General features: G+C 35.8%; 1 protein-coding gene across 4 annotated transcripts in view; it reads left to right on the forward strand.

The window, feature by feature from the left end:
- Window positions 1–20,154, forward strand: part of SOX5 (SRY-box transcription factor 5) — a 990,465-nt gene extending 970,311 nt beyond the window's left edge. For all 4 annotated transcript variants that reach the window (XM_082419737.1, XM_082419736.1, XM_082419738.1 and 1 more), the window contains 4 exons: window positions 4,552–4,660; window positions 7,273–7,446; window positions 13,320–13,536; window positions 15,142–20,154. In XM_082419737.1, coding sequence (XP_082275863.1) covers window positions 4,552–4,660; window positions 7,273–7,446; window positions 13,320–13,536; window positions 15,142–15,445 — 804 coding nt within the window. In that variant the 3' untranslated portion in view covers window positions 15,446–20,154. The remainder of the gene's footprint in view (window positions 1–4,551; window positions 4,661–7,272; window positions 7,447–13,319; window positions 13,537–15,141) is intronic.
- The last annotated feature ends 521 nt before the right edge of the window (window positions 20,155–20,675 follow it).

Below are 20,675 nucleotides of genomic sequence, written 5' to 3' on the forward strand. Positions count from 1 at the left end.
TTGAGCCTTTACAAACACAGTGAGTTTTTAGTTGTTTTTTTATATAGTTGAAGTAATGGAATAGGAGAACTTTTCAATTTAAATATGTACTAGACTTACTTATATTATGGGGCTATAAACCATCATGCCTGAGAATCAAATGGAAAATAAAAAAGATTAAATACATTGTCAGGGATGATACACAAGAGGAAAGAAAAAATCCCAACAACTTTTAGAGTTGTTACAAACATTCTCCTTTTTAATGCATATTCGCCCACTACTCTGGCTGTAGACAATAAAGGATCAAAACCACAGCAGGATACTTAATACTCATATTGAAATAACTATTCCTGTAATTCTTATATTTTAGGAAGAATCTTTATCGCTTCCATTTCCCCTATTTACTTTTTCCCTAATATTAAAAGCATATCTTTTTCATTTTTTAAACTAATGAGAATCTGTCATATATTACAGCACCATTTTACAAATTAGGATTCTGAAACTCAGGGAGGTTAATTGATTTGTCTAAAGCAGTATAGCTAATATATATGGCAGAGTTTGGTTAAAATGTCATGTTCCTGATCCCAAAGCCATTATTTTCTATATGGGTTATTTTCTCTATTTTCAAATATGTTCTTTTCCCACTGATCTCTATAGCCTTTTGCCATTCAGAACGTTGTTTGCTTAGAAAACACTGATTTTTACCGACCACTTCTAATCAGCTAATTACCCACATCTCTTTAGATATTTCTTGGCTCTCCTTGTTGATTCCCGCCATAGTCTGGTGTCATGCGCAAACAATACACGTGCTGTTTTCCATTACGCAAGTCATTGGATAAGCCACAGAGCCCAAAACCAGCTGCCAAATTCCCTAAGTGAATATTAACACATTAATAATAGTTATTTGAAGGTTGAGTTTTAGAGTTATTCATTTGACCCCAAGAAACTATATTGTCTAAAACTTTCTTTTCTTCTGTAGATCAGATACAATTCACTTGAATGTTTCTTCAAGTCATCATAGGATCAGAAAATTTTTCAAGTTAAGACAAACTTTACCTTAAGTTTCTTCTTGATCTTAGTAAACCTACAGAGTTGTATAAGGTTTGATTAGCCAGATAGGACTCATCTTTCCAAAGGAATTCTAGTTGTTATCCAATAGCTAGTTTTCATCCAGTAGAAAGCATACAGGTCGTCTTGTTTGGTCCTTATTTGTAAATCCTCAGGACTCTTTCATTTTGACTACTTTGTAGTAATTAATGTGTTTGCACCCTGTACTCTGATCTTCCTCAGAGCAGTTCAGAATTTTGGCCAGTATTTCTTTAAGGGTGTTTTTTGTTCGTTTGTTTGTTTTATTTCTAATAGGAAAAATGTAGAAGAGAGAAAGATGAATGAATCTTATAAGTTTCAGGGCAGTGTTTGGATAGTATTGAGAAGGCAGAAAAGTATAAGTGCTATACTGGATTTATGTTCAAGAATACTGGTCTTAGACTGGGGGCATGTGGTGGTCTTTTTCTGTAAAAATTCTTGACTAATGTGCTGTTTATCAGAACCAGTTGGAACTAAGAGTATAAGTTTGGTAAAAATTATCACCTCTGCCCATCAGCATATTTTTCTATTTCCATAAACTCAGTTTCTTTGGTGTTTCTTATTTCCAGCATCTTCCCATTTACCACCTCCCTACCTGACATTTACTGCCCTCATTTTGTTTCAGTGGTCTCTATTTAGAAAGGATTAATTTAATTATAAGAACTTTGAGAATCACCTTTTTTCAGTAATATTCACACATTTGAAAAGAGGCTTTGGAAAGGGAAATATTTAACCCAGGGTACAGAATCAGAAACGGTTGTGTTTTAGACATGACAGTGCATAGCTGGACTCTTTGCGAAGGGGACGGCCAGGAATGGATGGGATTAGAAGTAGTAGGGTGAAAGGAATCTTCCCAGTGTACCAGCATTTGTGCTTTATTACATTTGGCTGATTCTCCTCCATATTCCTGAATAGATTGAATTTAAATTTTTGAAGCCTATTCTTAAATCCAACTCATTCTTTTGGTAGTTCAGTATATTATCTAGAATCCTATTCACACATAGATTTATATCTACCTGTGTACATAAGAACTAAATATGAACTTTTACAACGGGATCAATTTTCATATGGAATTGTATAGCTAATTATTTACTATATAACCACTGTATTTTATATATATATATATATATATATATATATATATATATATATATATATATATATACCATATATTTACCATATAACCATTTGGGTTTTATGATATACCCCTTACCTCAATTCCTCTGTCTTCTGAATTTATTGTCAGCCAGAGTTTCTAAATTGTGGCAATGTTACCATTTTGATTTACATGCTACTGTAAGGTGTTTTAATTAAAGGCACACCACACCTTCTTCAAGTCCTCCAATCACTTCTCATTTACCCTGTTCACATGACTGAGAATTAGCTTAAATGACTATGTAAAAGGTCACAAAAGAAGTGCAGCTTACTGTGTTTACTTCCACTGTCTCCTACTGACATCCTCTTAAGAAGTATCATAAATTCCACTTTGGGGTAACTAATTGAATCATTTTATTATATTCTGTGCTTTAGAGGTAGATGATTAGAGGTTACTTATTGTAAAAACTACTTGTGACTTTCCAGCTCATCCTTTGCTAATTTTAGCTACTTGGTAAGATGGTGCAAGATGCATACAGCTGAATGCAGAATCTTCAGAGTCACTTAACATTTCATTCTTTTTCTGCTCCGACTGCCTTCATTTTGCTGTTTCTTCTTGAAAGACTTTCCTTCAAAATGGAAAACTCTCTAGAAACTATGTAGCATTATTGCCCTATACACTTTAAAATCAAAACCTGAGAGGTGATCCATGCCCAGTACATTCCCCAAAGATAGTACAGTAAAGTCTTCATTGACTCGGGGACTCTCAGATTATGTTGATGGAATGTGGTTTTTTTTTTAATGTAACTGTCTTCTATTTTAACAGCTACATTTACTATAAAGACAGTCTGTTAAGCTGGTGTCCTTGGTGCTCCTGGGCTCAGCTGAATATATACAGCAGACTCTCTCAGCAAAAGAAATGTAGAACATGTAAAGCAGATGAAAATACCAGTTTCATACACAAAACAAAATTGGGTGAGGTTCTACATTTTTAAATATATAATTTATTTCAACTTTAGTACTGTATAATCTTATAGAACTAAAGTTGGTATAAACTATTTTGTTTCCAGTTTCTCTACTGTATTTTATACTAATTGACAATTTAAAATATTTTTTCTATTAAATCGTATATCAGACTTTGATGAACAGAGACATGGGTTCCAAGGCCACTAAATTAAGAGAATTTTTCATCTAGTATGTATAGTTGTAATACTGTCAGAGATTTTGTAGAGATAAAGTATATACTGTATGAAGAATTTCAGTACCCTGTTGGCTCTTGTTGGGAACGTTAGTTGGGTCCTTTACCTGTAATACAATTATCTTAAATAGTTGATTATTTTCTGTGAACTTTTTATTGTGTCAGTAGCTGTTCCGCAGTGTATTTGATTCATTTGTGTAACTCATGACTGTGTTCCTCAGAAAATGAGGTGCATAATTACAAAGAAACATGAGCAAATTTTATGAAATCCAATAGGTGCTTTCTTAAAGCTGCTTTGGAACCGCATCATCCTCAGCACAATGATGGAAAGTTCTAGAGAGAGTTGTAAACCGTTTATTGTATGCTTTTCTGTTCTTAAAATCACCCAATTACTTAATTTGGAAATAGTTTAAAATCCCATGTGGTGTAGATTAAGCATTATATTTTTCTTGAAAATAATTTACTTTGTAATGCCATGTTCTCCATGAATTCAAATCATGCACTGCATGCTTTCAAATGACTTGATGTCTTTGCAGATCTAATTTTGGTATATTTGTATCTCAAATAATTCTCCAACTCAATATTTTGGCTTAGCAATCCAAATCAAATCGTGGTCCAAGTAGCAGGCACTCACATTGAATGTACAGAGACTTGACAAGCAATTAACAATGAATATTGAAACGTCTTCATTACCCTTGCATGAGGAATGCAGATGGCATTTAGGGAGATGGCAACCCGAGGGCACTACTGTGAATTATGTTTCAATCATTTGGTCACCTGACTATTGGAAGACTTTCTCTGGGCCTCATGCCACTTCTATACTTTTCCTGTCTGGCTAAAAATAAAACAGGAATTCCAAATGTTGTAAAACAGGTTGCTTCCATGAAATTTCTATGCACATTTTGTGATTTGGGAAGGTTATCTCCAAGGATCCCAGCATCCATCCTTTAGGCTTAGCAAACCCAAATGCCAAGGCTATATAGGGGCTTCTACGAATCAAGAGTTCCTTCAAAAATCCTGCTGACCATTGGCTTCAATTACCTCAGTATAACGTGCTGAATGTGCAAAGGTGAATAAATCAGCATCTCATCCCTTCCAGAAGCTAATGCATTATATATATCCCAAGGAAAAAAATGTCCTTGAATAATTATAATTTCCAGATTGAGATCTCATTATAAATTTCTTTTTTAAAGGAAAAAACAACACTGGAGAGTCTGACTCAGCAACTGGCAGTTAAACAGAATGAAGAAGGAAAATTTAGCCATGCCATGATGGATTTCAATATGAGTGGAGATTCTGATGGTTTGTGAAATTTTTCGTATGTATTCCAGTAGTGTGCAGAAGTGTCTGTTTAATACCAATTAAAACTACTAAAAACTATACAAGACAGCCACCTCCTACCTGATCATTACAGTAGAGTTCACATGTACTGAGTGGTTCCCACGTGCCAAATGCTCTGCTGAGTGCTATGCGTAAATCATCTCATTACTCCCCAGCACAACCTGTGAGATAAGAACTCTTACAGATATAGAGATTGGCCCTTAGGAATTTTGAGTCATATTTTCCAAGACTACAGGGCTATAAGCGCCAAAGGCAGGTCTTGGATTCAAGATGGCATGATTCTAAAGCAAATGCTCTCAATCATCATCTACCCTGTCTCTCACTGCCCTATTTCTTACACCTGAAACAAACTTTTCAAAAAATTTTTTCTATAAGCTCGTTTTGAAGTTTTCATTTGTCAAACCCTGACCAGAATACATGGCTCAGAGGACATTTTCAGGTTAGTTTCTTGCATTTGGGACCCTTTCCCTCTTATACTATCTACCATACTGTCAGGTGCCCTGCCTACCCTCTGTAACCCAACTAGAGCTCCAGCTGTGCGGCCTCATGCTTCCCTCACGTGCCTTGAGACTTCTGTTGTCTGCGTCATCTTTGAACGTTCTAAACATCCACAGGGACAACTGAATAAATTGATGCTCTAATTCTAATAGCACAGCAAAGAGGGAAAAAGAAGAAAGTGCTTTTCCTCTTACACTGAGCCCCGACTGGGAACCTCTCTCCAGTGTCAGGTGACATACATGCATTTCAAGAGCATGGTCCTCAACTTTGTTACTATGGCAGAAGCTCCCTGCATACAGAAAAGAGTGAACCAGGGCAAACCAGTGAGCAGCCAAGGGACTAGCCAAACTTGAGCATTTAACCAGATAATTCTATCGAGACCAAATTTTATTGAATTTCATATCTGAGAAAAGTCTGTGTTTTTCTAGCCTATTGTATCCAGACGTTTCCTTCTCTTTTCTGCTTTGCTTGACTAAGATAAACCTGGCCTAAGTACATACAAAGAGCTTGTTTAGCTTTGATGAAGTCACATAATGTTCATTTTATTGCTTATGTTGCTGTAAGGTGTAAGAACAAGAAAAAGCAGATGTGCAAATGATCATTTGCTAGCTACAAACCCATTTTAGGAAGATGTCACCATATATTAGCACTCATTTTTGCCAATAAAAAGACAATTACTGGTAATAACACATTTCATAAATTTTAAGTTGTATCAGCATGATAAAATATACCCACGGTAATCAGCATTAAAACATCAAAATTGTTGTTGCTGTTATTTGTTATATTCAGTCATGCTTATATGCAAAATATTTTCCAACCTTCATCACACCAAAGAGCATATTATGAAAGAGAAATAATGAGAAATTCCAAATAAGCTGTGTTTTTTGTTTGCTGCTATAGAGGTCTTCAAGTCTGGGTAATTTTGGTTGATTCCTATTCCTTCAAATTAAGAAAGGAAAAGGAGTATGAAGGAAGAAAAGAAGAGCAGTGCTCTAGAAAACCCCAAAATATTTGAAATTTTTACATGCTAACAGAATATATCTCTTTCATCTTTTGTAATGATAACCCTGGAGAACATAGTGCCAGAGTTATATGTTTTGCTTCTCCTTATTTTCTTTGCCTAAATTCAAGTATCTCTGGAAGCAGTTTAATCTGCTGAAGCCATTCTACAAAGTCAGATAAAGCCTAGAGGAGTGCCTGAAGCTCCCCAAGGTTCCAGTGTGACACTTGGTCGTGTTTTATCATCCTGAGTCTTGCTGTTTGGAATGTAATTATCAATGGATCTCTTTGGATAACTTAGATGTTAGTGGGAAAATTCAGGGAAATGAACATATTTTTTTTTCACCTTAAATATGTGACTGTAGACTTTGTAAGAAACCATAGAATGTAACTATTCGTTTGTTCTTTTCCTACTATTTTCAAATATCTTTTGGGAACCAGACTATCATTGCTGCATCAGCATATTTCATGCATGTATTAGCACATAATTTCAAAGAAAAGCCAAACACATTATAGGAGATATCTATATTGTATTTTAACCTTAAACATTTATTTAGCAGTGTTTTTAATATAGCCTCAGAGAGAGAAAAAGGGCATGAGTATGCTGTGTTCTGTCAGCCTTCAGGTAGCAGAGACACATCCTTACCTGTAGTCATCCATTCTGCTGAACAGTTTGGTGTTTCACAATTTTGTGAGCTTTTTGACCTATCTAATATTTCTACAGTACCGGCATGCCTGTTGACCTAACCCAACTATTCTCTTTCCAATTTGTATCAAAGATCACATATTCAAGTTTCTTGTGTGCTCTTGAAAGTAAATGGTGAAACAGTCCGTAATCCATTGAAAGAAAGGAAAAATATATTAGAAATGGACTTAAAAATACAAATACAACATTTGACACCACAAGGCTTATCACAGAAACTTAATAAACAAGCATCTGGCTCAAAAATTAGAAGTACCATTATTAGATGTGCTTTTGATTTTCAGATATTTTAATAGACTGAAAAACAATAATGCAAGGAAGGGAATTGCCATAAGTTTTAACACTAACGTGAAGCAATGTTCCCTGTTTTTAGGAAGTGCTGGAGTCTCAGAATCAAGAATTTATAGAGAATCCAGGGGGCGTGGTAGCAATGAACCCCACATAAAGCGTCCAATGAATGCCTTCATGGTGTGGGCTAAAGATGAACGAAGGAAAATCCTTCAAGCCTTTCCTGACATGCACAATTCCAACATCAGCAAGATACTGGGTAAGAAAAGTATTAAGGGTTAAGTGATGTATGAAATACAGGTACAGTTTTGTTTTCTGCATTTGTTGAAAGAGACTGGGTTTGGAAGCCAGGTAGCTCATGTTTTCTACTTATCTAAAAATTAGGTACACCATACTGAGCCTTTTCTTCTGACCATGAAGCATTCCACATTTATTAAGAAATTGTGCCCAAATTCTGATTTAGATGTGTGTTCCTACACTAGTTGTTGTAATATTCCTCTTCTTCAAAAATTTAAAATATTTGTATTAAGACTAGGAAAAAAAGCTCTTTTCACACAAGCCACTCAGTATCGGTATTGACCTTATTTGTTCTTTTCCTTTGTAAACACTATAGAATTCGTCACGTCGTGGGGGTGAGGGTGGAGGTGGAGATGATGTCTGTTCTAATACTATAACTGAAAATCAGTTTAGATTGTCAGGACACAAGAAGACGTTTGGGTGTGCATTTTTTAATTTTTACTTTTAGTATCCTTACGCGTATTTTCAGTATCATTTAAAAAGGGACTTTTCCTGCTATTGCAGCTTTCAGCTTAACAGATGACAAAAGTACATATTTACCCAACATACATAGACACTGAAGCACACAGCAAAGATGGTTGAAAGGAAAGAGTACTGATTATAAAGAGACCTATTATACACCAATTTAAGTCCCAGAAAGAAGGAAGGGAAGATGCCATTTCTTTGGTGCTGTTCTCTTGACATCATCGTCATCATCAACGTCATCCTCACCATCATCTTTACCTTCAAGAGCATGGTGTCCAGGTTCTTGACAACCTAAGCAAATTTTTATTTTCTCTGACTTCTAAGAGCTAAGTAATAAAAAAATTAGAAGAAGAACGCTTAACTCTATCAGCACATTTTGTCTTTGACGAATAAGTAACAAAATTTGTTGAAGTTATTAAAGCTTTGTTAAAATCCATAGTGCACTGGAATTACATGTAGCTAATGTAGTGTGCCTTTTGATTCTTTACATTAAGGAACCAATCATCTGAAGGTGGTTACTAAACATGTACATGCGTTTTTATGATCCCGTATTTTCAACAATGGTAATAGGGCGCCTCCCAGTCCACAGTGTACATTTGTAATGAAACAAAAACAAACAAAAACCGTTAGCTACTTAAACTTGCGTCTCAGTTTTCATCTAAATGATATTGCACTCTTTAGATGAAGGTTATCTCAAAAGATATGAACATGTGAAGCTTTATGTGTACATAGAAAGCATGAATATTTATGCATAAATATGTATGAATATTTATGTATAAATATATATCCAAATATAATAAAAAACTGAAACTGATCAAAAGAAAATGCATATTTTTTGCATCTCTACCATCTCTGATCTATTTTTCTTTTTTATGACAACATTCTGCCTTCCATATGAATTTTTCATTTAAAAAAAAATACCGTATCTGTTTCATTTGGAAAAACTCTAGAAAAGAATAAAATACTTGATGTAAGCTTATTTCATATTTTAATATATCAGTTATTATCAAATTAGAAATCCCCAAATGTCAAAAAAACACTAAAAACTAAGATTGTTTAACCTGTCTTTATATCATTCATTTATGTGTCTGAATACTAAAAAAATAATAATCACTGATTAAAACTTTAAGTATGGGGCTTCCCTGGTGGCGCAGTGGTTGAGAATCTGCCTGCCAATGCAGGGGACACGGGTTCGAGCCCTGGTCTGGGAAGATCCCACATGCCGCGGAGCGACTAAGCCCGTGAGCCACAATTGCTGAGCCTGCGCGTCTGGAGCCTGTGCTCCGCAACAAGGGAGGCCGCGATAATGAGAGGCCCGCGCACCGCGATGAAGAGTGGCCCCCGCTTGCCGCAACTAGAGAAAGCCCTCACACAGAAACGAAGACCCAACACAGCCATAAATAAATAAATAAATAAATAAATAAATAAAATTAAAAAAAAAAAAAAACTTTAAGTATGAGAGAAATACCAGTTTTGATGATGTGAAATATTTTAGGAAATAGAGCAAAAGCCTTCATGGGAAAGAGATGACTGGCTAAAAGAATTCCTTTCTGGTTTGAAGGAGAGAATATTAGAATGACTATATGATTATATCATAATAGGCTGCATGAAAGAGAATGCTACCTGACTTAAGATTTTTCAATGAAATTATATTAATTAAAGATATAGCAGGAAAAAAAAACCCACCGAAGTGTCTTGGGCCTCAATATTTAGTCATAGCTTCAAATAAATAAGTGATCTTCAAATATCCACAGGATCATTCTAAATGGCTCATTTCATATAAAAGTACAAAGAAAGCTTGATGTTTTCCCTTTTACTGATTGTTTTGGATAACAGCCTCCGACAGCATGCTGCTAATTCATTCTGCTTAAAACAGGCGCTTGAGCTGGGTTGACATTTTACGTAGTCTCTGGAGATCCTAGTTGACATTTTAAAGGGCTTCTAAGCATTTTATAATACCCTAAAATCTGGTTTTAATAAGCCATTCTGCTGAAATTGTTAACATAAGGAATCACCTTTTACCGTTTGGCGCTAGATCAGGGGACGGGGGACATCTTTTTCTGATTAGGTATACAGTAGTTAGAGTAAAATGTGCAAACTCATTACAGACCCCATGGAGATGACACTGTGGCCCAGCTCAAACTCTTCATTTTTATTGTGTTGCCAGATTTAGAAAGGAAAAGGGCACTTTCAAGACTGATTTTTTTTTTCTCATTTTGAACATCAGATATTTTCGATTGAATCTTCTTTTTTGTCATCAGGAGGAATACCTGAATGTGCTTAATTCTTTTTTCATTGTTGAAGGCTCATCTTTTGAAAACAGCAGGGAACTTTTACTCCCTGTACATGGTCCAGGGTGAGCAGCCAGCCACACCCAAATCAAGGAGATGTTTTCATCTCTTTTGAAGGTATCTAAAATGCTGTCCTCCCATCCTCATCTGGTGTGTTTCAGGGGGTTACATTTGCAGCTACAAACAGTGGTTGGTGTACCTGCAAAGCCATTGAAACCAAAACCAAACTGTCATTTGGTTATCCCCATTCGAAAGCTATTATTAAAAAATGATAGCTGCCTTTGCCACCAAACTGAACCACTGTTCTGCTCGGTCATATAATGGAGTAGTTAGCTTAAGCATTAACTGGGTCAGATTGTCCCTTAATTCTTAAGTTTGAAAAGACATGTAGCAGTGATATGGCCATATTTTTCACTGTAGCTCAGAATTCAGTGATACTTCCAGAGAAATTATATTATCAAGTTTCAAAATATTTTGATTCCAGTTCATACCACAGTTAGAGGCCAACTTATTTGAGAATTTACACATCCTTTACTATCCTTTTTTTCTCTGCATTTTAGCCAGAACAACTTTAGGTTCCTCTACTCCCCCTTCCCACTACAAGGCCTTGACCATTCTATTCTTCCTCCATAGGCTACTCTTGTTTTTTCAATCCCACTAGGAGTCATTTTTGCAGCGATGCCTTCCTGACCTACAGAAGATTGATCTCACCTCCTTATCATATGTTTTCATAGCTTCCTATACTTTCCACAATTATAATTAAAATTATACATTTTGCAATTATGTATTTAATGTATTTCTTCTCAGCTGGAATATAAGCTCCAAGAAGATAGGAACCATAACAACTCACTGCTGCATATCTAGTGATGAATACAGCATCATGCACGTAGTAGGAAATCTAAACATAGCTCTTACATTCCAAGGCATGTTACTATGAGGCATAAACATTCTCCTTCCTTAGAGAAAAATATTCTTTTTTGAGCTAATAGAACATTTAGACTTAGGGAAGAATCTTTGGCAATTCCTATTCTAACTGAGAATGCTAGTTTCTTTGTTTTATTTGGTGGTAAACATAGTTAGTGAATTTCAAGTCAACCATCCTTGATCCACTGTTTGATTTCTTTAATTATTCAGTAAGTTATTCTGATAACTTCACTTTTCCACTCCCTATTCTGAGGGTCAAAATTCTGGTATACGTACTTATAAGAAGCTCCACAAGAAGAATTGATCTAGTTCAATAGTATTATAGGTTTACTTGTGTTTATATTTGCACTGAGAACCACATAATGATTTTCAAGTGCCTCTAGAAAATAATGTTGAATAATAAAGAGTTTGAGGTTGTAGCTACAAATGATACGGCCTGACCAGCTAACTAAATGTTGGACACTGTATTTAAATACAAGTTTGAGAAAGGAGTAGAAAAATAAACTCTTATTATTTGAACTGTAACCTGAGTTTCTGTTGTAAATCTAATGAAATCATATTGGCTGTCTAGATTGGAAAAAATCTGTTTATAAATCTTTGTAACACCTACATGGATATACCCACCCAGGCAACATCTGTTCCAATAGGAAAGAATTCTAAGGGAAGAGATGTTGTCCCTTTCTCTGCATTCCTTTAATAAATATAACAGCCCATATTGAGGAATTCTGTACATTTGTAGGAAAGTACTATTCATTAGTGAGCTATTTGCATTTGAGATGTGGAGTTATGGTTGAGTAATGAATTCATTCAAAAGGTTTAAGATCTTGCTTAGATGACTTTGGAAGGCAGGTAAAGGCAGCAGTGCCAGTACGTATTTGCTAGGGATTTCCTAATTCCAGTTATTTTGGTCTTTGTGCATTTGGGTAGAGTTGAGCTGATTACTTGCAGATAAACATCTGCAAATAGATTTTTCTCACATTCTTAATAAAAAATAAACATTACTACTACTACTACTTCTATTACCACTGCACATAGCCATACTGATAGAATCAAAGCTTTAAATCACATCTATACTGAGAATAAGCATAAACTATTTTTAATTAAGCTTCCAATAGTTGTTTTTTTGCAGTTCTACTTGAATCCAAACCAAAATTAAAAGTGAAAAGAAAGGGAAAACCAATTTGGGCTAACATTACTAATGCATACTCTATCACAGGAAGTGACATTTTTATATATTATTGAAAGCGATTTATTAAGAGAAAAATACTACTGAACACATACTTATTATTGTAAGTTTTGATTTCTGCTAGATCCTATATAGTAGATGGGTGTAGGTATGTAAGGATACATGTTGTACCACAATTTCAATTCTGTCAAACCTAAGTTTGAGTCAGTGGTCCACAATTTAATAGTTGTGTGACCTTGGGTAAGTTACTTCATCTATTTGAACTTCAATTTTTTTACTTTAGAAATAGATATAAATGTTGTCTGCTTATGAGATTATGGTGAAAGGTAAAAATGAAACAACTTATGTAAAGGTTTTAGCACAGTATCTAGCACACAGTAGTTACCCAGTGCATGTTCATTAATGTATTTTTTATAATTAGAATTTTAATGAAATGAATTTTTACCTAATCACGTAAGCATATTTAAACATTTGGGAGAGAATGAGAATTACACGTACCATACGTTAGAAACCTTTGTAATAAGTAATGTACCCTGCATAACAATACTCAGTAACTAGATAATTACCCTCAGATTCAAAATATGTAATGCGTTTTTGCATAACTATTCAGTTCACAGTTGAATTACATCATGGTCTAATGTAGAAATGAAAGATGTTTCCATTAAATCATCTATGAGCTTTTAAGTACATAAGGCACAAGTTTGGCTAAATTGTTCATTCAAGCCAGAAGAAAAATATTGCTTAGTGTTTGTATCTCTGGGTGCACAGTCTTTGAGGACACTGCCACCAACACCTCTGTTCTTGTGGCATCTCACCTCTTGAGTCAGAGCTCACTAATCATAACCTTTTTATGTATTTCTGGGATTTGGCCAACATTTTTACTTTAGATTTTCGTGTTGTTCTCAGTTATACCTTTTTAGGCTCCTCAGCCGCTGTGCAAATGGGAATTGTGACTTTTTTTCCTCATAGGATCTCGCTGGAAAGCTATGACAAACCTAGAGAAACAGCCATATTATGAGGAGCAAGCCCGTCTCAGCAAGCAGCACCTGGAGAAGTACCCTGACTACAAATACAAGCCCAGGCCGAAGCGCACCTGCCTGGTGGATGGCAAAAAGCTGCGCATCGGGGAATACAAGGCAATCATGCGGAACAGGCGGCAGGAAATGCGGCAGTACTTCAATGTTGGGTAAGGACCTTCCGGTCATTTTCCCATAGCGAACATTTCCTGTTACACTTAATGGGATGTGAGATGTATTTGTTCAGTTGCAAAGCAGCATTTTGAGAAAGCACCTGAGCACAGTGTATTTTCAGAGACTACACTGTCCCCTTATAATCCTGAGAAAGGACACTTCATGTGAATTCACTCCAGGCTCCTAGAACAATGGCTCTGATGCGGGAGCTTTGTTAATAGCTGGTTTGAAAATAAAATATCTGAGAGTAAAGAATTTTGAAGTTTGCTATTAAAAACATAGAAGTCTTCCTGGTTCTTTTTCTTGCTGGTTTTCATTACTTCCAAGGCCTCACAGTGTAAATTCCACAGCAGCTAACAACTTAGCTGATATAATACAACATAAAAATGATTCCACAAGAAAGACTTGTTTCTGAATATAGCAGAGTCTCTGGGCTCTCAAGGCACACGTGTGGCCTTACAAGATCACACGAAGTAGGGATTCTCTTCAGGGTAGAACAAGTTGTGAATGGGAAAGTTTCCTTCTGAATTAAGGATGCCTCTCTTAGTATGTCTTACCCTGCTTCCTATGGCAAAGGCCTGCAACCACATTGTTTCTGCAGAATTTTATCAAAAAGCACAGAAATAAAGTTGTTCATATCTGGAACAGTAAATAAGATCCTGAGAGCTTCTTAGAATAATAAGTACTGTTCTGAAAATGGCCAGAGGATACTTTAAAAAAAAAACAACAAAACTTTTCTAATCTGCCCTATCCCCTCCACTCCCCTGAAAGCATCTGCCTGCTTTGTCCAAAGGGTCTGTGACTTATATCCCAGTGCAGTACTCTTCTCCACACTGAGCACGAGACCCAACGCTCCTTGGGGAAACAGTAAACAGACGAATGAATGAAAGAAGGCATAAATGAACATCATCTATTAATCCCTTCATACTCGGACCAGCTACAGAATATATCTATGGAGCCCAGTGTAAAATGAAAATGCGGGGTCCCTGTTAAAAGGTTTTTAAGAATTTCAAGATTGTGACAACAGAACTTGAAACCAAGTGTAGGATGTTTCTAAGCCCTGGATCCTGTACAGCTGCAGAGGTGGTCCACCCATGAGGCCAGCCCTACTTCCTACCCCCACTGAAAACAGTTTCAGGGATGAGGTGGACCATGTTCAGTTCTGGTGAGTTCTGGGCAGTAAAATTTTATTTTGAGAGCTCTAAGACTTTAGGGTTTTTCCATTAAAATGGAATTATCTTTAGGTTTGATTCTTTTAAAAACTGTTTCGACTTGTTATAGTGAAGGAACAATGAACTCGGGGTCAGGGACTTGAGTTCTGCTTAATCTTTCTGTCCCTCAGTTTCTTTTCATAGAAAAGTAGCGATCACGTTAAGAATCAAGTGGGTAACACGTGCAAATGCCTTGTAATCTATAAAGCACTACATAGAAGTAAGGTATTGGGATCAAAGTAGGACACACTTTTCAAAATGTGGGGCAACAGGGTGAAAATCACGACCTTCGAGTTGGACAACCTGAGCAAATTAATTATAGAGTAAGTAAGGCCTGCATCCAACTGGCCACTCACCCACGGTCTCTTTTTGGGAATTCCTCTCCAACAGGCAGCAAGCACAGATCCCCATCGCCACTGCTGGTGTCGTGTACCCTGGAGCCATCGCCATGGCTGGAATGCCCTCCCCTCATCTGCCCTCGGAGCACTCAAGCGTGTCCAGCAGCCCGGAGCCTGGGATGCCTGTGATCCAGAGCACTTACGGCGTGAAAGGAGAGGAGCCACACATCAAAGAGGAGATCCAGGCTGAGGACATCAACGGAGAAATTTACGATGAGTACGAGGAGGAAGAGGATGATCCAGATGTAGATTATGGGAGTGACAGTGAAAACCACATTGCAGGACAAGCCAACTGATAAGGGGCAAAAGATTGTCGTGACCTTAGGACTTAAAGAAGCCCTAGCTGGTTCATCCTTACCAGTGGCCAAGCACATTAACTTTCTCATACACTGACTGTTACTTTAACTGTTAGTCTTAAATAGTTGGGACATCAGCTGACTAATAGACCTCAGCCTCAAAAGGCTTGGAAAGGAAATAAAAATACAACAAGCAAACAACAATATCAACAACAAGAGATTGAAATAAGCTATGGGTAAAATAATGCCAGTAATTCAGCTGCTACATCCAAGCACTGAAGTCTTACCCGTCAACTTTTTTTTTTAATAAACTTTATGGCTGTTTGTTCTACAATGTTCTAGAAATTCTCACTCAGGTACACAGTGCCAACAAGTGGCTTGTGAATGTGTTTTGTTGTTTTGTGCTACAATTTTTAAAAAGAAATAAGTTTTGTTTTTTGGGGTTTCTGGGTTTTTTTTCCTTTTCTTTCTTTCCTTTCGTTGTTTTTGTTTTTGTTCTTGTTTTTGTTTTCGGTAATGCACCTGACAGAAAAAAAAAAAAGAAAGATGAATTTCTCTTTACTTCTCTCCACCTTCTCCATCTCTATACTTTAAAGATGGGAGTCTGTGCATGGGGGGGAAGAGGGAAAAAGAGCCTGTTTTTAACTTCCTTGCTATCCACCACAAAATAAGCAATCATTTTCTTTAGAGGACTTTCTTATCTGTTGCACACCACACTACATCTTTGAGCAAGTGCCAAATTTGTACTGAAGTATTGACCCAGTTGATTTTTTCCCTTTCCTTTTTCCTGTTCCTTCTTAAATTAGGACAGTGTTATATCTTAGACAATCCCTTGAAAAACCTGAAATACCAGCAGCTGGTGAGATTTGACTTTTTTTTTTTAAATGGAAACTGTAGGTGCTGTTCTCAGGTGAAAAGAGAGAGAGAGACATAAGAAATTTAGAGAAAAAAATATTTTCTGATCTTGGATTTTTGTGTGTATGTATGTGTGTGATTATGGTACTAATTGGAATAATGTTGGACCATTGTGAGTTAAACCCACATCTGGGGATGAAATCCCACATCCTTCTAAGTGACTGGTCTGGAAGCAGCCTTGACCTTGACTTTGCACTTCACATGACAACTTAACCAATATAGGGCTCAGAAATTATATTTTTAAACTTCGAATATGATTATTATTGGACGGATCAGGGGGCCCTGTGTAATAGAGGGGTGCGTGTATAACAGGGAAGCAAACTGTTCCCAGATGTTCCTTCTCCCTGGTCAGATGGTTCCACTAACATTTCCTACCTAATGATTTCTGTTTGTTTTTTGTGTTGATAACTTCAAGCAAAACAATCATTGTTTCCCTTGAATATATTTGCCCGTATTCTAGAAATATAGAATTAGCTTATTTCTTCAACATTCCATCCTTTCCTGATCAGGAAATGGAACTGATGATTTTATAAGGTATTTTTCATCCCTCCATGAAATGAGGTGGAGGCCATTTGCATTTCAGAATTGTGGGCCATGTGCATTTCATGCCGTAAAAAGCAGGACTTGATTAAAAGTTGTCGCAGCCCAACAAGAGGGAGCCTGGCTGAGCCCAGCAACCCTTGCCACCGCTCTACTCTTGCTGTAGGATGAATCCACTGAAGTCCAATTTCTGATCCCAGCAGAGTGTGCGCATAGAGCAACAACTGATGGTGACGGGACTGCTTAGACTTTGCCAGCCAAGTGCCAAGGCAGTCGTAGGGCTTCTCCAAATAAATGGGAAATCATTTAAACTGAATTAGTGTTGTTTGTGCTGAACCATCAGACAGTAAATACTCCAACCAGTAGCTTGGATGTGCTATGGTTTTCACTCCAGTCGTCATTTTCCTATCCCACCCTCCCCAAACCTGACCCTAAAGTTTGATTTTTACATATAAATAAGAAAAAAATCCTTTTTATTTTTCTCTCTCTCAAAAGACTTGCTCTGGGGTTTTGCTTGGAGGAGCTAATCATATCCTGCATGTCAGAGACTATGCTTTGTTTGTTTTTCTGTTTGTTTTTGATGACTGTATTTTCATTTGAACTGCCTCTTTTTGCTAGTGTTGTAATAATGATGATGATGATGATAAAATAATAATAATAATAGTAATAATAATAATAATGGTCAGCTGTTCCCAGATTAGTAAGTTATGCATAATTTATTTCTCCCTTTCTATTTTATTCTCCTCTGATTTGGAAGTACAGCCAATAAGTTGTTAGATATTTAAAACAAATTTCCATCTCCAACATGTATGTATATATATGTATACATACATATATATATATGCACACACACACACACAAACACATTCACTCACACAGTTTCATTTATCCTTCCATAAGTTTTCTCCTTTTTAAAAGTTTGGCCCCAACAAATGTCACATTCTGGTGTTTAATACCTACAAGTGAATTAATAGGAGGGTCGTATTCAATCTCAGTTAACTTAGGCTGTCATCACTCATTTTAGTTATTTAATTGCCACAGTCATCTACAGCCAATTGCTCTTTTGTTTTTGTTTGTTTTGTTTTTAAGCACTCTGGATAAAAAAATGGACACTTGTTTTTATATCGTTATTATGTACAATGTGAAAACAGATTTTTAAAAATTTGTTCTGTCTTTGTTAACAAATTCTTTCTGACTTATGTGGGTTCACCTCACGTTTGCTGGACACTTATTTTCCACCATGTTATAAAGATGCTTTGTTTTCATTTCATAACTTTGGGCTACAAGAATACTTTGTTTTAGCTCCAGGTAGATGCCACTGAGGGCATTCATGGCTGACACAAATTCTAACACACTTACCAGTGAATTGACAAAACACTTCTGTTTGGTCTTTTTGTTTGTTTTTTTACTTGTTTTATTGGAAGGGGAAAATGAAATTGTTAATGGTGACCTTTAACAGCTGAAATTCAGAAGTTAATTTTATTTAGATTCATGTCAGAGAGACGAAACTGTACATGGATTGAAACAAAAGCAAGTTCATAGCCTTGCATTATGTTCTCTTGTTCTGATGTCTGATTCACTGGGGGTCACAATTGTTTTGCCTTAATTTTCCCCAAAAGAAAACAAACAAAAAATCATATTAATGTTTAAAGTGCTTTGAAGTCATTTGATAAAAGGTGCTATGAATGGCAGCCTACTGGGTTAGCACATTGCCTTCTGGCATTTGATTGGTTTATCATTTTTGTAAAGGATCCTAAAACCTTGTATTCTTTTTCTGTGCCCCATGATGACCAAAAAAGATAAGGGAGAGGAAATGAGATTAAGAAGATCAAACTCAAATGAACATAAAGTCTCCCTTCTCTCCCCTTCCCTACCTGCCTGTTCACATTTCACATTACTTGCTCTCTCTCTCTCACACACACACACACACAAACACACACACACGCACAAACCACAGGCACACACGCTAACCCTAGTACTGAGGGATAATCTTGCCAGAATTCTGTTTTTTTACGGCTGTTGTAATCAGTTCTTCTAAAAACAGTCATGTTTTAATATGAATCTAAGAGCATCACTGGAGAAAATAGGTTAAAGTTCATATATAAGTTACGAAGAATTTGTCTGGTCACTACAATTGTATAAAATAACAAAACTGTTCTTCAGTCCACTTATACCTAAATTAGTTAAGTCAATTTTTAACATTTATTTGGCATCTACAGTTAAGAGTTAACCATGTATAAAATCCCTCCCAAAGAACATAATCATTATTGAAACCAAATCCTCTTATAAGGAACAAATATAAAAGAATTTCTTTGATGAAGTTATTTCATAGGTTTGATTTTGGAGTAGACTTTTTACCTTAATTCATTTAAAGAAAATTATCTTTAAATATTTTATGGTCCAATTTCAGATATTTTCTTAATCCAGAAGATGTTACTGTTCCCAGAAGAAACTTCTTATATCACATTTAAAACATCAAAAATCATTATGTTTTCATTCATTCTAATGGGTAAATTATTTGAATTGTAATAAACAACTGTATATTTACAAACAGGTTTATAAAATATTTGTCTATCAAGTTAATAGTAAAATAAAAATTATGGGGTCTGCAAGGAAAAATATGAAGCCCACTTAAAGTGGTTCAGAGATCTCTTTTGTCTTATAGGGCATAGGTTTTCTTTTAGACAGGCTTTTACAGTATTTAATTTTAAAGTTTCCTATAACTGTCAATTTCCCAGGTTGAAGATGATGTTGGGTTTTCTACTGATTGATTCCTGTCCTCCCCAGTGTTTCTGTCACTGGTTCACTAAAACAGTATTTATACAGCTCCACTGGCTCTAAAGCTCTTAGTCCTTCTAATGTTTTGGATTTTATGAGTAAAAATGGGAAAATGTAGAAAAGAGACAATCAAATGCCTGGAGCTTAAAACAAAGTATGTGCAACCTACCATCTCACTTGAAATTTAATAAAATAAATAATTATGTAAATATAACATAGAGTTATAGATTTATATTTTGTTCATAACACATAGTGTAATATAAGTTGTATATTTTCATGTTTTTGGTTTTATGTTATCATTCATGCCACAATAAAAATAAAACAGGAGTTTATGTACTCTTAAAAAAAAAGATGTGGGTTGCCACCAACCTGTTTTTTTTTTGTTTTTGTTTTTGTTTTTTGTTTTTGCATTCTCTTTTTTCAGTATTACTGCCATGCAAGGCACCAATAAAAACAGCAAATGTGTTCTTTACCTATTATACTGTGTTTCTTTTCACAATTCTTGTTATGGCGGTTTAATCATTAGTTTTCTTATGAAAAGAGCAAAAGTATGAAAAATAATTTAATTTTGTTTCCAATATAAATAACCTCACTTCCTGAAGTTGACTTTGAACTAAGGGTTTAGATCTTAGAGGTGGACATTCAAGAAGGCCTCTTTATAATGCATCTCATCAGAGAGCTTCACTGTAATGTCAAAAGGTATCCTTCTTGTATGTAATTGAAGCTAATAACACTTAAAAATCCTGCAGCCTGAAGCACCCTTAATGTCATTTTTCCCAAGCTTGACACTATCATTGGGGCAGGGTTTCTACACTTTAGAATTGAACTTCAGTCTATTGTTGGTATAGAAATTCTAAATTTCAGATTATGAAAGTAAGAACTGTAAATAATTTTCACTTTACTGGTATCTAATTTAGAATAATGGATATTTCTAAATTGTTTAACATTCTGACATTTAACCTCTGGATTCTACCTTCAGCTTTTTAAGCAAATGTTA

The sequence above is a fragment of the Balaenoptera physalus genome (assembly GCF_965194825.1).
Source record: "Balaenoptera physalus genome assembly, chromosome: 13".
Taxonomy (NCBI): Eukaryota; Metazoa; Chordata; class Mammalia; order Artiodactyla; family Balaenopteridae; genus Balaenoptera; species Balaenoptera physalus.